Source organism: Epinephelus moara, chromosome 20, assembly GCF_006386435.1.
Source record: "Epinephelus moara isolate mb chromosome 20, YSFRI_EMoa_1.0, whole genome shotgun sequence".
NCBI classification, from domain to species: Eukaryota; Metazoa; Chordata; class Actinopteri; order Perciformes; family Serranidae; genus Epinephelus; species Epinephelus moara.
In genome coordinates this window covers 20883132-20896526 of record NC_065525.1, presented here as the reverse complement: position 1 = coordinate 20896526, position 13395 = coordinate 20883132, and the positions used below count along the sequence as shown (strand labels likewise).

Sequence of the window (13395 nt, the reverse complement as noted above, 5' to 3'; positions counted from 1 at the left end):
AGTAGACAGATCACATTAAGAAAGGTTCTGAAACTGAAAGGTGCTATCCTAACTTAGAGACAATATCAAGGCTTTTCACGCAACAACACATTGCTTTGATCCCTATTTTTCACATTAGGGTTGTTTAATTAAAGGAAAAACCTGACATCTTGTGAATACCATGTTTAACAATAGCAAGTATAGTTAGAAATTTGACAGAAGATAGACATAAAGGTAATCAGCTGTTAGGTCAATTTTATTCACTGATTCAAGCTTCTCACTTAAGAACATTTGTTTGTCTTATTAGATTGTAAAAGTAATATCCATTCATCCATTTTCATCGGCTTATCCGAAGCTGGGTTGCGGGGGCAGCAGGCCGAGCAAAGCACCCCAGACATCTCAGCAACTCTTTCCAGCTCCGCCTGGGGGACCCCAAGGTGTTCCCAGGCCAGATGGGATATGTAATCCCTCCAGCATGTTCTGGGTCTGTCCTGGGGCCTCCTACCAGCGAGACATGCCAGGAACACCTATAACGGAAGGCACCCAGGAGGCATCCTGATCAGATGCCCGAACCACCTCAACTGACCCTTCTCTATGCGAAGGACCAAGGGCTTTACTCCGAGCTCCCTCCGGATGTCCGAGCTCCTTACCCTGTCTCTAAGGCTGAGCCCAGCCACCCCACAGAAGAAAATCATTTCGACTGCTTGTATCTGCGACCTCATTCTTTCGGTCACTACCCAGATCTCATGACCAAAGGTGAGGGTTGGGACGTAGGTAGACCAGTAAAGCTTTGCCTTCCAGCTCAGCTCCCTCTTCATCACCTGCATCACTGCAGAAGCTGCACCAAACTGCTGATCCATCTCACACTCCACTCTACCCTCACTCGTAAACAAGTGATAGATATTAGGTACTTGAACTCCCTCGCTTGAGACAGTAATTCTGCCCCAACCCGGAGGGGGTAATCCACCAGTTTACAGCAGAGAACCATGGCCACTCAGCTGCAAACCACCCCAGTGCCTGCTAGAGGTCATGGTGTGATGAAGCCAACAGAACCACATCATCTGCAAAAAGCAGAGATGCAATTCTGAGGTCCCCAAACTGAATCCCTTCCTCCCCCTGGCTGCACCTTAAGATCCTGTCCATGAATGCCACATTATTATTATTTTTTATTATTTATCCTTCTTACCTAACGTGCCTTGAAATACAGTGTTCTTCTTGTGGATTCTATGCCTTGTTTTGTGTAAAAAAGAATTAATTTTCAATTAAAAACCAAACGTGTAGGGCCACTGCAGTGTTTTAAGCATATAAACATTACCATGTGACACTTGAACGCAACATGCAGCCCCTCCTCCTCTGATTGGTCAGTTGAGGCCAGCTGGCTGTGACGTCGCAGGCAGCAGCAGGTGTGGACGGTTGGCTTATTTCTTTATTTTGGTGTGACTGCTGCAGCTCGCGGGCTCATGCCACTCCGTGTGGTTGAACTGCAGCGGGTTTCGGTCCAGGTCCAGGTCCGGGTGTGAACCCTGTCTGTGCGGCTCCCTCTCGAGATGTCGTCGGCCGAACATGACGGAACCTTCAGCCAGCTCAATAAGTTTGAGAAGCTGTCGTGGAGGCCCTCGATCCGCGACTCAGGTCTGTAAACAAAACCCAGTGCTCTGCAGGGACAGGCAGCCCGGTACAGTCAGCAGAGCAAACAGTGAAGCTGAAGATTAATCTAGCTAACATTAGTCATCGTTTATTTGTGTCTTTGTGACTTAAGCTGTGTGAGGTTTGTCTCAGAGTTAGCGATGTGGTGTGAACACCGCTGCAGCACACAGGCCACAGCTAGCTAACGCTGCTACGGAAGCCCGCAGAAATTAATGGGTGAATGAACACCCAGCAGGTATACAGAGCTACTGCAATAGTTATATCATTTACTGGGGATTTAAATATGGCAGACTGATAGAAAGAGAGAGGGAGACAAGCTTTAGCTTCCTGGAGGGGACACTGCTGATAACACAGAGCTCAACGGTTACCATTAGCCTTACCTCACTGATACTATTAGATATTCATCTCTTACAGACAAAAGTAAGTTTATAAAAGTAAATCTCTGCATGTTTGATGTGTCTGACAGCCTTCAACTCAACAATGTGTGCCAATACAAACATTACATGTCATAACCATTAACTATAAGCTAAATTAAAAGATTGAAAATATATATAAAAACAGTTTTGACTCCCAGAGTGCCACTCATTATTGTATCTAGTCTATTAGCTCTGATGATAAACATTTTAACCAGAGACTCTCAAAAATGAGTCAGTTTTCTACAGTGGAGCTCCCAAGGGTGGGTTTGAGGGGCATGGTTCCCCTCTTGCAGGTCAATATTACTATCTTTAAAGGGGTTTTGGCTCTTTCTTTTAAGCCAACATGACGGTAGTTGTTCCCTGTAAAACAAGACAACCTAAGGCATCCATTGGTACCCACCATGTCGTCATAGTCTGTTGAGAAGCAGGCTAAATAACTCCAGAGTTTTGTGGCCGCCCGCCACAAATCAAATAAACATCGTCACTTTGTGTCTATTTGTGGAGCTAGGCCATTATTAGATTGTTTGGTTATTAATTGCTCCACACTCTCGGAGTGCAGGAGTACTCTGGGCTCTGATGGAGCAGCAGAGCACCAGCCGCAGTGAAAGAGACACTTACAGACTGATACACCAAGGAAAATCTAAAATAAGGAACGGTCACGATGACAGTGACGGCATTCAAGAAGCCAGACTTTGGTGTTAGTTCCATTGGAGTCAATAAAACTGACACTTTAACCCATCATATCTTTGTTGTTTCAACTTTGATGGGAAAATCCTTACACCACATCAAAAAACACACATTACCTGATGCTTACTGACGTTTTTAAATGTGTTCTGTGTAGCAGCTGCATCTCTGCCTCTGCTGGACATAGCCATGATCTGTTTGCAGACCACTAACATGGAAAACAAATGCATTTATTCAGATAAACAAAAACATCAGAAAGCATTACGTGATGTGTGTCTTTTAATCTGGAAAGATAAAGACAAAGATATGATGGACTAAAGTGTAGGTTGCAGTGCCTGTCCCACTGACGCCAATAGAGCTGACGCAGAAGTCTGGCTCTTTGAACACTGTCACTGTGACTGTCCCTTCTTATATATTTTCCTTGTGATACACAAGGGCACAGGCAAGAAAAAGAAGGGGAAAGGGGTCCCTTGAACTCTCAGCCTCAAGATATCTGAATGAAAACGGGTTCTGTGGGTACCAACAAATCTCCCCTATACTTGAGAAGGCCTGTTCCCAGTAAATGTTTTGTGTTTACGATCAATGTGCTCCTTTAAATTAAATCTGTATATTTGTCTTTTTTAAGAAAAAGGACAAACAGCCATTTTAACCCACATCAAAACAGGATTTTTGTACAACTTAGTGTTACCTGTGCTGGTATTAGTCAGTGCACATCAGATAATTAGTGACATTAACTGTAAAATAAGAAACCAAAGTATACCAGTATGCAATTCCTTTACTCTTCATATTGACATCGTTTTTAAATAGACAATATAGTTCAACAGCATAAGAGAATTCCTGAAATTCAGTACTGGCTTTTGGTTTTGGTGTGCCACCCCAAAAATTTCAGTGCTATTTCAGTAGCATCATTAGTCCAGCCTCTGACAAATAGGCAGTACATTGACAGTACGTATCTCTGTCTTCCTGTCTTTTCTCCTCTTGTATGGTGACCGATTGACAGGCTCCAAGAAGCGGGCACGGTGGCTTCAGGCTCGGCGCATCTTCTCCCCTTCCTGCCCCAACCTGCGGATCCCCAACAGGTTTCTGAGAGAAGGTACTGAAAGTACATGAGCTCCCCATCACAATGTTTTACCTCAGAGAAGGAGAAAGATAACAGACTGGTGACTGAGTGATCCCGCTCCTGTTAAATGCATGAGTGTTAGATGCACATGTGTCGTCTGATATTTATGCTTTAAGATGTTCTTTCATTACACCATCTCATTTCCATCTACATCAGGAGCTCTCACGTTCTGCCTGTCTTGAACCTGTTCCTCCCACAGGACACTGTGTACCTCCTGCCCGTAGCGGCCACCGCTGTGTTGCAGACAGCACCAACCTGTACGTGTTTGGAGGCTACAACCCAGACTTTGAGGAGGCAGGCGGGTCAGAGAATGAAGACTACCCTCTCTTCAGGGAGCTTTGGCGGTTTCATTTTGCCACAGCCACCTGGCAGCAGGTTCGCACAGAGGGTTACATGCCCACAGAGCTGGCCTCCATGTCAGGTAAGGATTGATGTGCTGCCCTTCATTTTGCACCCACCTGCTGGTCTTATTTGAGGGTAAACTATGGAGTTTTTGATCCCTAATAGGTTTACGGGGCAACAAAATTTATGACATTCCTGCCAAGTGATGCACCAAGAAACACTGCAATGCACCAACAAAGGCAGAGAAGAAGAATACTGCCAATGCCTAATATGTAAACAATGCTGCTTTCAAACTTCTGCTTTACAAATGTTTTATGATGAAGCCAATGTATTCAGCGTGGTTATTAGAGCTGAAGGTCCGCACAGTGAGTTGTATTGAGTAACACTGATTGTAAACAGAAACTTTGCTTGTTGACAAGAAGACTCCACAGGACAGCTTTAATACCCTCTGTGTAAGCTGTCGACACTCTGCAAACAATCAGTGCGCTTACATGCACTGCAGTAACCAGATGACAGTCAGCTCTCTGCAGGAGCCTGATTTTTTTTCAGTGACTTAAAGTCAAACACACACTGTCTCAGTTTGTTCTGATGAGTGAGACTGAAGTTATGGCTGAAAGAAAAAAACACTCCTACGCCATGAAATATTTGCAAAACCTTTTTTTTCAATTTTAAATGTGATCCCCATATGTTGTCAGTGGCTCATTTCTACCTTTTTACAATGTGTGTTATAGACTTTAGGTGCTTTCACACCTAACCTGTGTGGTTTAGTTTGGTTTGGTTTGGTTTGGTTTAAACGAACTCAGGTCCTTGGTGCAGACCAAACAGCCGAACCAAAACCGCTCAAAATGGTGGGTCTCTGTCCGCTTCCAAATGGACTCTGGTGCAGTTTGTTTGTGGGGTGAAAGAAAACAAACCAACCACAGGACTTAATGATAGCAGATGTTATTTTAGCATGATTTCAACAGCTAAACCAATAATAAATCCATCTGCTGATCCTGAAATCTGTCCAAGATCTTGTGATTGATCCTGATAAATGCCATGAATTTACAATAACCTAATGCATACATATAACCATGGTGACACATATGCACGTCAGTGAGGGTTTTTTCCCTGATTAAAAAGCTGCCATCATTGTATCCGACTCTGTGTATTTTGTCTGTTCATTAAGTCCATTAAAAAGAGACTGATCCCACAGTATGTAGACCCGAATCATTACTGTACAAGATGCCTTCTTTTAGTCATTCATAACATGCAATTAATTTGCAGTCTAGCCATATCCCACTGATAGCGCTTACTATCAATTATTTCTTTATGAGCTCTTTGTGAAACCAAAGAACATAAATAAAAACAATTTAGAGGCATTAAAGTGCTGCTGCATTAGCTTCTGTCAGTCACCAGAATTAATTTCCCCACGTGGGTTCTGATGATGCAGGATGACAAACCCTGACTCAAATATTGAGGGAGTGAAATAGTCGTGTGTAGACTTTAACCAACCTTATATGGGATTTTGAATAAGATATTGAACATTTATGGAGACTGAGTGTGTCCATGCCTCTTTCGTCCTCAGCTGTCTTACATGGCAACAACCTGCTTGTATTTGGTGGCACTGGGATTCCATTTGGTGAAAACAACGGCAATGACGTTCATGTTTGTAACGTTCAGTACAAACGATGGAACCTGCTTAACTGTAGAGGGAAGAAACCCAACAAGATCTACGGACAGGTAACAGATTTATGTTTTAAGTCCTCTAATATTGTTCTGTGTCATCATTTATTCGTTACTTTTCGACTGTTATATGTGGCTGTGTAATCCGCCAATAATCACCTAAGTATTCTCCATTTCCAGGCGATGGTCATCATAAATGGCTACCTCTATGTGTTTGGCGGGACAACAGGCTACCTTTACAGCACCGACCTGCACAGGCTGGACCTGACCACAAGAGAGTGGACCCACCTCAAACCCAGCAACGCACCCTCAGATCTACCCGAGGAGAGGTCAGACAGCAGGCGCACTGTTAAAGGGACAGTTCATCCCAAAATCAAACATACATATTTTTCCTCTTACCTTTTTAGTACTATTCTAATCAATCTAGATTGTTTTGGTGCAAGTTGCCAAGTGTTGGAGATATCAACTATAGAGATGTCTGATAGAGGGCACACATCTCTAAGTCCCATATCTCCAACACTCAACTCATAACTCTTGACAACAGCTTGACAACGGTCTGATCCTATCACTAACACTCATCATCTCACACCAAAACTATCTAGATTGCTGAATAGAACTACAGGTAAGAGAAAAATTATGTATTTTTCATTTTTGGGGGAACTCTCCTTTTAACATCTATAGTATATGTGACTCATATTGAATTCCCAGAATATTAATTAAAATGGAGTGAACATAAATGCATTAATTTACAGGTACAGACATGAACTAGCTCACGATGGACAGAGAATATACATTTTAGGAGGTGGGACCTCCTGGACGTCATATCCTCTGGACAAGGTGAGAGGAACAAGCACTAAGACAAAATATGACAGATAAACCGTGTATAACTCCTTCATTTATAATACTGTTTGTCTTCATCAGATCCACGCATATAACTTGGAGACAAATTACTGGGAAGAAATAGTCACCAAACCCCATGAAAAAATAGGTTTGTGATCCAAGTTTACCTTTTCTTTTGCTGAATAAAATATTTGAACACCACACACTGAATTTACTTTATTATCATGACAGGATATCCTGCTGCCCGCCGTTGTCACAGCTGTGTGCAGGTCAAGGATGGTAAGAAGTGTTTCACACAGCACTATCAGGACACACATGTCTGAAATGTTTGTTCTAACAATGTCTCTCTTTGTCTCTGCCTCCAGAGGTGTTTATATGCGGGGGATATAACGGCGAGACGATCCTATCTGACCTGTGGAAGATCAACTTGCAGACTTTCCAGTGGACCAAACTTCCTGCCGCCATGCCAGAACCAGCTTACTTTCACTGTGCAGCAGTTACTCCGGTTAGTCACTTATCATTCAAACACATAGATGTAACTTGGCTAGCAGATTTCTTTTATGCACTGGGAGAGAAAAGACATTTACACAGAGATGGACAGCAGTTTGTTTTACTGTAGGGCTGCGACCAGACATTATTTTCATCATGGTAATCTGATTTTACCATGATCTGATTTTAAACTTGTCTTGAGTGATGACATTTAAAAGCAGAGAGCGGATCCACGGCTTTTCCACAGCAGGGCAGGTAAAAGAAGTTTACCTGTTGGAGGTGAGCTGTTTGCAGAGGTGCAGTAAGAGCCTGTTGTCTGCAACTCTTCATCAACATCTCACTGTGGCTGTTTCTAATTTTACTCTTCCTCCCTGCTGTATTGTAAGACTTGCTTTTATTGAGGAGAAGCTGCTAACAAAGTTCTGCTTATTCAGTGAGAACACACTGGCACCAGTGGGGGTTGTCGGGGTCATCGGGGTTGGCTTTGGTTGGCAAGACAACACTGCTACCTGCTGAAGGGCGGGCAGATGGACCTACTCCTGAGAAGGTCCATCTCTGGCGTGGCTCAGTGTGGCACGGCGCATCAAAACTGAAAATGGAAACAAAAATCGGTGTGCCATGACTTTAGTCAGCACGGCCAAGAGTGCCAGTGGAAAAAGGGTATAAGGTTTCCACTGTTGTTTCTCCTGCAACAAGTCAACTCTCGTGAGATTTCAATATGAGACTTCTCCTTGAGCTATACTTGGTCACAATAACAAAAAAAAATTCTGTAATGTCGTCGGACACTTCCAATAACAATCTGAGCCTGTCAGTGGCAAAAACAAACACTTTTAATGGACATAAATTGAGGCTGCACAGTTGCATGTAGGGATTACATTGCAGTCTGTTTCACCACTGTGGCTGCAGCTGTCTCTTCAATACTGGACCAATTTTAGAAACTATAGTGTCCATTTGTCACTTAGACACTCAAACATGGGAAAATGAGGCCATGGTTAAAAATACACAAGTTTCCCTTTAACTAATTACTTGTTTAGTCTGAAAAATATCAGAAAATAGTGAAAAAAATCCATCACAAATCCTCAAAGCTAAAACTAGAGAATATTTGAGAGTTTTCATTAAAAAAATCAAAGTATTTTTGCAGAATTGTTGAAGCTCTAATATCTGCATTGTCTCTCTCCTTCAGGCTGGCTGCATGTACGTCCACGGCGGTGTCGTCAACATGTCCGGGAACAGACGGACTGGCTCTTTATACAAAGTGTGGTTGGTGGTGCCCAGCCTGCTGGAACTGACCTGGGAGAAACTGCTGAAAACGTTCCCTCACTTAGCCCAGCTGTCCACCCTTCAGCTGCTCAGCCTAGGACTGACGCACACACTAATTCAGCGTCTCAAATAGACGCAGCACAGAGACTGAAGGAAGCGGTGTGTCATGGAACAGCACTGACTCTCAAATCACTGATGACTTGGCAAACGAGTTCTCGAAATGACAAAAAAGTCTGATGTCAAACGATTATGAAAAACTTTGAATGCCTTTTAACTTTAGTTTTATGTAAATGTGCGTGCTTTTTTTAAAGGGATACTTCACCACAAAATGACAATTTGTGTATCAGTTACTCACAGCGTGTGTTGAATTTGTGGAGGAAACTTTGTGTTTCTCACATGCCTCCACGGTGAACGGAAAATCCAAAAAAGACGGTGGTGAGTGACTGATACACAGCTGGCCATTTTGCATGTGATGTATTCTTTTAAAAAAAATGTTTTGAGTTTGCATGTATCCATCAGAAGCCATGCATCAGCACAGACACCAAAATCACTTTTACTTGTGCTTTGCTCTCATCATTTTGGGGCCAATATGTAGAACATTCCCTAGTTTTTTGGTTTTTTTAACTACACATCACGGTCACGGAAACTTCTGGAGCATGAGCAGGAATAGTTAGACATTCCAAAGACCTTAAAAAAGGCTAATTGAATGTTGCTTCAGCTAATGTAATTTTAGATTCAATTCAGAGACTGAGATGAGCTTGTTTCAGGCCCACTGTGAAGTAGGTTAGATTAAAAATGATCGTCAAACTATGCTGATATAAACTCAAAGGGGAATTGCGCCCATTTTTAAAATTTTATACATGTTGTTCTTTTGTCTAAGACAAAAAATATCAGTGAACATAAACAATTCTCTCCTAAATCCAAGAAGTTTAAGTGCTAAAACTCAAACTTCAGAGGGTGTGAAGAGTGGAGCTGCTCCATTGACAATGAATTGGGAAATATGTTCTAGATGACACTTGAGAATAGCGGGGGAAATCTGAGTATATGGGTACATTTTCTGTTTCAGAATTGAGAACACTACAATAGATTAAAGCTTGTTTGGCTATAAAAAAGTAAACACACATACTGTGAGTCCTCAAAATCAGGCTCCCATTCATTGTCTATGGAGCAGCTCCAGACCTAATACCCTATGACATCACAAGTTTGAGACTTCTGTGGTTTCTTGCTTTGAGAGAGAGCAGCTCATGTCCACAAATATTGATCAAACTTTCCATGGCCATGGAAATAACATATCAGAATTCTGAATTTAGGTGGTGTTCCCCTTTAAATTTCCATCTAGTTAGTCAGAAATCAGCCAGATACTCTGAATAGAGGCACGGCTGACAAAGCATGGACACATTGAAACTGTGATACCTCTTAAAAGTCAAATTAGGTCAGATATTTAAAGCATGTTTTAGTCTTAGGGGCTTTCTGATGCATGCTGATGTTGAGCTGCGATCATAATCATATTTAAAATGTTCGCCTCAGTGGTCACATTAGCGCCTGATGAAAACCCCAAAGCTTCTTTAAAACACCTGTGACATGATGGCATCACTGTGACTCTTCTAGTGCCTCTTCTCCATTCTTCCTCCTCTAGAAGAAACAAGTAATTTAGAAATGAATTTTTACACCTGTAGCTCCACAGTGATTCTTCAGCCTTTCTTTCCTACATTTGGTGCCTTCTGAATTTCCAAAATGTCACTCGTTACTTTTGCATCTCTGTATATCAGTCTTTTTTTTAAGATTTTATTTGTTTATCACTCTGAACTGTGCACACGAAGCCTTTTCCCCCACGTGATTCACCAGGTGTTCTCTACATGAGCCTTTCGTCGCTGAACCTTTCCGCACATGATTTAACAGAAGTCGCTGCTCGCAGCTAAAGATTTTTCAGACATTTTTTACCTATTTATTTTCATCACTGTGCTGCTGTTTGATTTTACTACAGAACTTTGAAGTGTAGCAGAAGGTGTAGCTACGTTTCTCTTTCACCTGATGTCATTTTACCCCATTTTAACCTTTTATACTTTAACGTAGGCTGTATTGTTATTTTTTACTTTTGTTTTTTTCCCCACAGGACATTGTGCTGTAATGCTGTGGTACTTTAAAAACAAGTGGCATGGGGCTTTTTAAACTAGTGGCAAGGTAGAGTATGTAAGGCGTACTCAGGATGTGTTAATACTGTGATCACACTCAGTCTGTAGAGCTACGCAAACACTGACCAGGATGTCAACAGGCTCGCTCATTTTTCTGAGGAATGGCGACATGACTTTGATGAATTTTGTGGTTACTGCGGACTGTAAATCTTAAATACTGTAGTAACACTCCCAGCTGCTTGTGTTGAGTCACATTTGCCTCCTTTCTCACCTGCTTTGTCAAACTTTACCTTGAATTTGAATATTAGCATTTTAATTCACACGACTATCGGTATAATACTAAGCTGACTCATCTATTATATTATAATGCCCGATGTTCACATTCAAAACTCCACCTCAGTTACTTTGTGTTACGTTTGACATGTTATGGCCTTATTTATATCTTACCATGAAGCAACAGCTTCACTACATGCTCGGACTTGGTAAATGTACTGCCTTGCTTAAACTGAGATGTTTATATTTGCATAATTTTTGATGTAAATGAAAGTAAAAAGACCTCTTTTGCATGTCGGTACGGTGTGCATGCCACATTACATGAAGTCTCGGGAGAAAAGGTGAATGTCTCCTCAAAAGCAATTATGGCTGTACTGTACATTATGTTTTGTAATTCCTGTCTGTACAAACAATAAAAACACAGCAGCCAGTTTTTCAAAATATTGTATTGACAGTTATTGCTCTTGCAAAGCACAGCCGGCCATGCCACATTCTCCAAACATATAGTGCCAGGGTTTTATCTAAAATAAAGTCACTTATATCGACATGTAGCAGAAACATTTTGGAGTTAAAAAGTATACAAAATATATTACAACAGTACCTTTAACAAAATAGCATTAGTGCAGATACTTAATATTCATTTGTATTGTAAAAATACTGTTTTTCTTTCTTTCACCACAGTTTACAAAGAACATAAGTCATGAGTCTGAGGACACATAGTTAATATGTTAGCTTACAAACTGTACGGTTTACAGTAGTAATATATTCGTGCAACAACAAGGACCTGCCTGAGATTAAAATGTTCAGTTTAGTCATTTGTATAATTTAGGAAACAGCAAGGGAAATAAAATACTTAATAAAAGGCTCATGTCAGGATTCACACATGATCATTCAGTTGTGACCCTGTCAGGATGAATCTCATCGACAGAGAGTGGTAGTGACATTGCACTTTCAGAGTCCCACACAGTCAGCAGCCTGCTGGAGACGGAGCAAAGTAATACAGAGCCAGCAGAATAAGGTAGACAACCACCAGAGCTGTACCTGCAAAAAAAACAAGACACAATATTAAAATATTAAAAATTCAAATTGGAGTGCCGTCCTGATGTTTATTTCATTATTACTTACATTAAGGATTCAGCACCCAGTCTTAAAGGTTTAATTGTGAGTGAGCATGTTGTGTCTTATTAATGTTTAAAAAAACAAGACAGGAAATAGCATCTCAGTAAATTAAACAAGATAGATGAACCTTTATTGATCCCAAGCTAGGGAATTCAGTTATTGCAGCAGCTCAAGGACAGAAATGCATACAGATACATATAGAAAGTAACAGAAATATTTATCTATTTAGGCAGACATCTCTTTGACCGATATCTCCAACACTCTGCAACTCACACCAAAACAATCTAGACTGATATATAGCCCTATGTGTAAGAGGAAAAATGTGTATTTATGATGATGGGGTGAACTGTCCCTTTAAGTAATCTTACTCTGTGTATGTCTGTACTAATATAATAGTATAAGGTTAAGTGCTTCTTAAGTTAAGTGGTTCTTATATTCTGTTCAATCAAACCCTCATACTGGTTCAGTATTCAGCTATTGTTAAACTAACCACAGTATAACTATATTAACTATATGGTAGTCCATCATAAGGAATGTGTTCAGGTTAATATCTAATCAAAATGAAAATCACATGTACCCAGGGACTGTTGTGACAACTCTTTCTGTGGCACGTTTGGCAGGTTCACTGAGTTTTCTGCATATATCACTGTCAGGATCATCGACTGATATAAAGAAAGACCTGCTGAGGTGATTCAGCAAAGTTATCCAGGTAAATTATTAAACCAGTGTCCTGGTCCAGGGCTCTTTGGTGCTTTACTTTAAGAGTTGGCCACTGAATATGTACTTTCAAATACAATAAATAACCACATATACATCCTAATGTGCTGATTATTTGTCTTCCATGTTTGAATCATCCAACAACATATCATATGAAAGTAGCGCTCTCTGGGCAGCTGACTCTCAAATATCAGCACCCCTTGTGTTTAATATATACTAGTCCATACCACTTGAGTGCACAGTTGCCCACGTACAGTTTCACATGGTGTGTGTTTGGGATAGAGGTCATAGGAAATTGCAGATTAAATAGTTAACTGAACCCATCAAGCATTAACCCATTTTTAAGCATTTTTCTGTTGTTATAGCGCCACCCAGTTGCCAATTAGAGTTAAATTTCTCCAGTCACCTTGAGGCGTCCTGTTCTACATATCTACCAAGTTAAAATCGATATGGCGGTTAGGCCTAGATAAGAAATTAGCTCTTTAGCGTCCCCATTTTGTTTGATCAGGTCAATAATGGAGGGGTCCCCATACACCTTTATGTGATGAGCCACGCCCTCTGCAATATTCATTGCTTTATAGAAGCTCAGTTTTAGTAAGTTTTCCAACGTTTGCCAAGAGGGAACTTTAGATATTGGTCCCTAGATTATGTTCACCGAGTTTCATGCAGATCGGTCAAACTTCCTAAGAAGAGATCGATTTTAAGTGTTTTT

General features: G+C 41.1%; 2 protein-coding genes across 2 annotated transcripts in view; one reads left to right on the top strand and one right to left on the bottom strand.

Annotated features, from left to right (window-relative positions):
• The first annotated feature begins 1368 nt into the window (after nt 1-1368).
• On the top strand, nt 1369-11259 carry LOC126407875 (kelch domain-containing protein 10-like). The gene is made up of 10 exons (XM_050073140.1): nt 1369-1611; nt 3727-3819; nt 4046-4267; nt 5756-5910; nt 6034-6182; nt 6606-6690; nt 6775-6841; nt 6925-6972; nt 7059-7198; nt 8366-11259. Exons 1-10 carry the CDS (start codon nt 1527-1529, stop codon nt 8573-8575), a joined length of 1254 nt encoding a protein of 417 aa, XP_049929097.1. The 5' UTR covers nt 1369-1526; the 3' UTR covers nt 8576-11259.
• Nucleotides 9131-13395, bottom strand: part of LOC126407874 (uncharacterized) — a 20295-nt gene continuing 16030 nt past the window's right edge. Inside the window, exon 20 of the mRNA XM_050073138.1 lies at nt 9131-11888. Within this exon, the coding sequence (XP_049929095.1) occupies nt 11815-11888 (74 nt within the window). The 3' untranslated portion in view covers nt 9131-11814. The remainder of the gene's footprint in view (nt 11889-13395) is intronic.

Coding starts and splice junctions, on each gene's coding strand:
- LOC126407875 (XM_050073140.1), top strand. CDS start 1,527: ATGTCGTCGGCCGAACATGACGGAACCTTCAGCCAGCTCAATAAGTTT. Junction 4,268..5,755: donor AGAGCTGGCCTCCATGTCAG/GTAAGGATTGAT, acceptor TTTCGTCCTCAG/CTGTCTTACATGGCAACAAC. Junction 6,842..6,924: donor CAAACCCCATGAAAAAATAG/GTTTGTGATCCA, acceptor TTATCATGACAG/GATATCCTGCTGCCCGCCGT.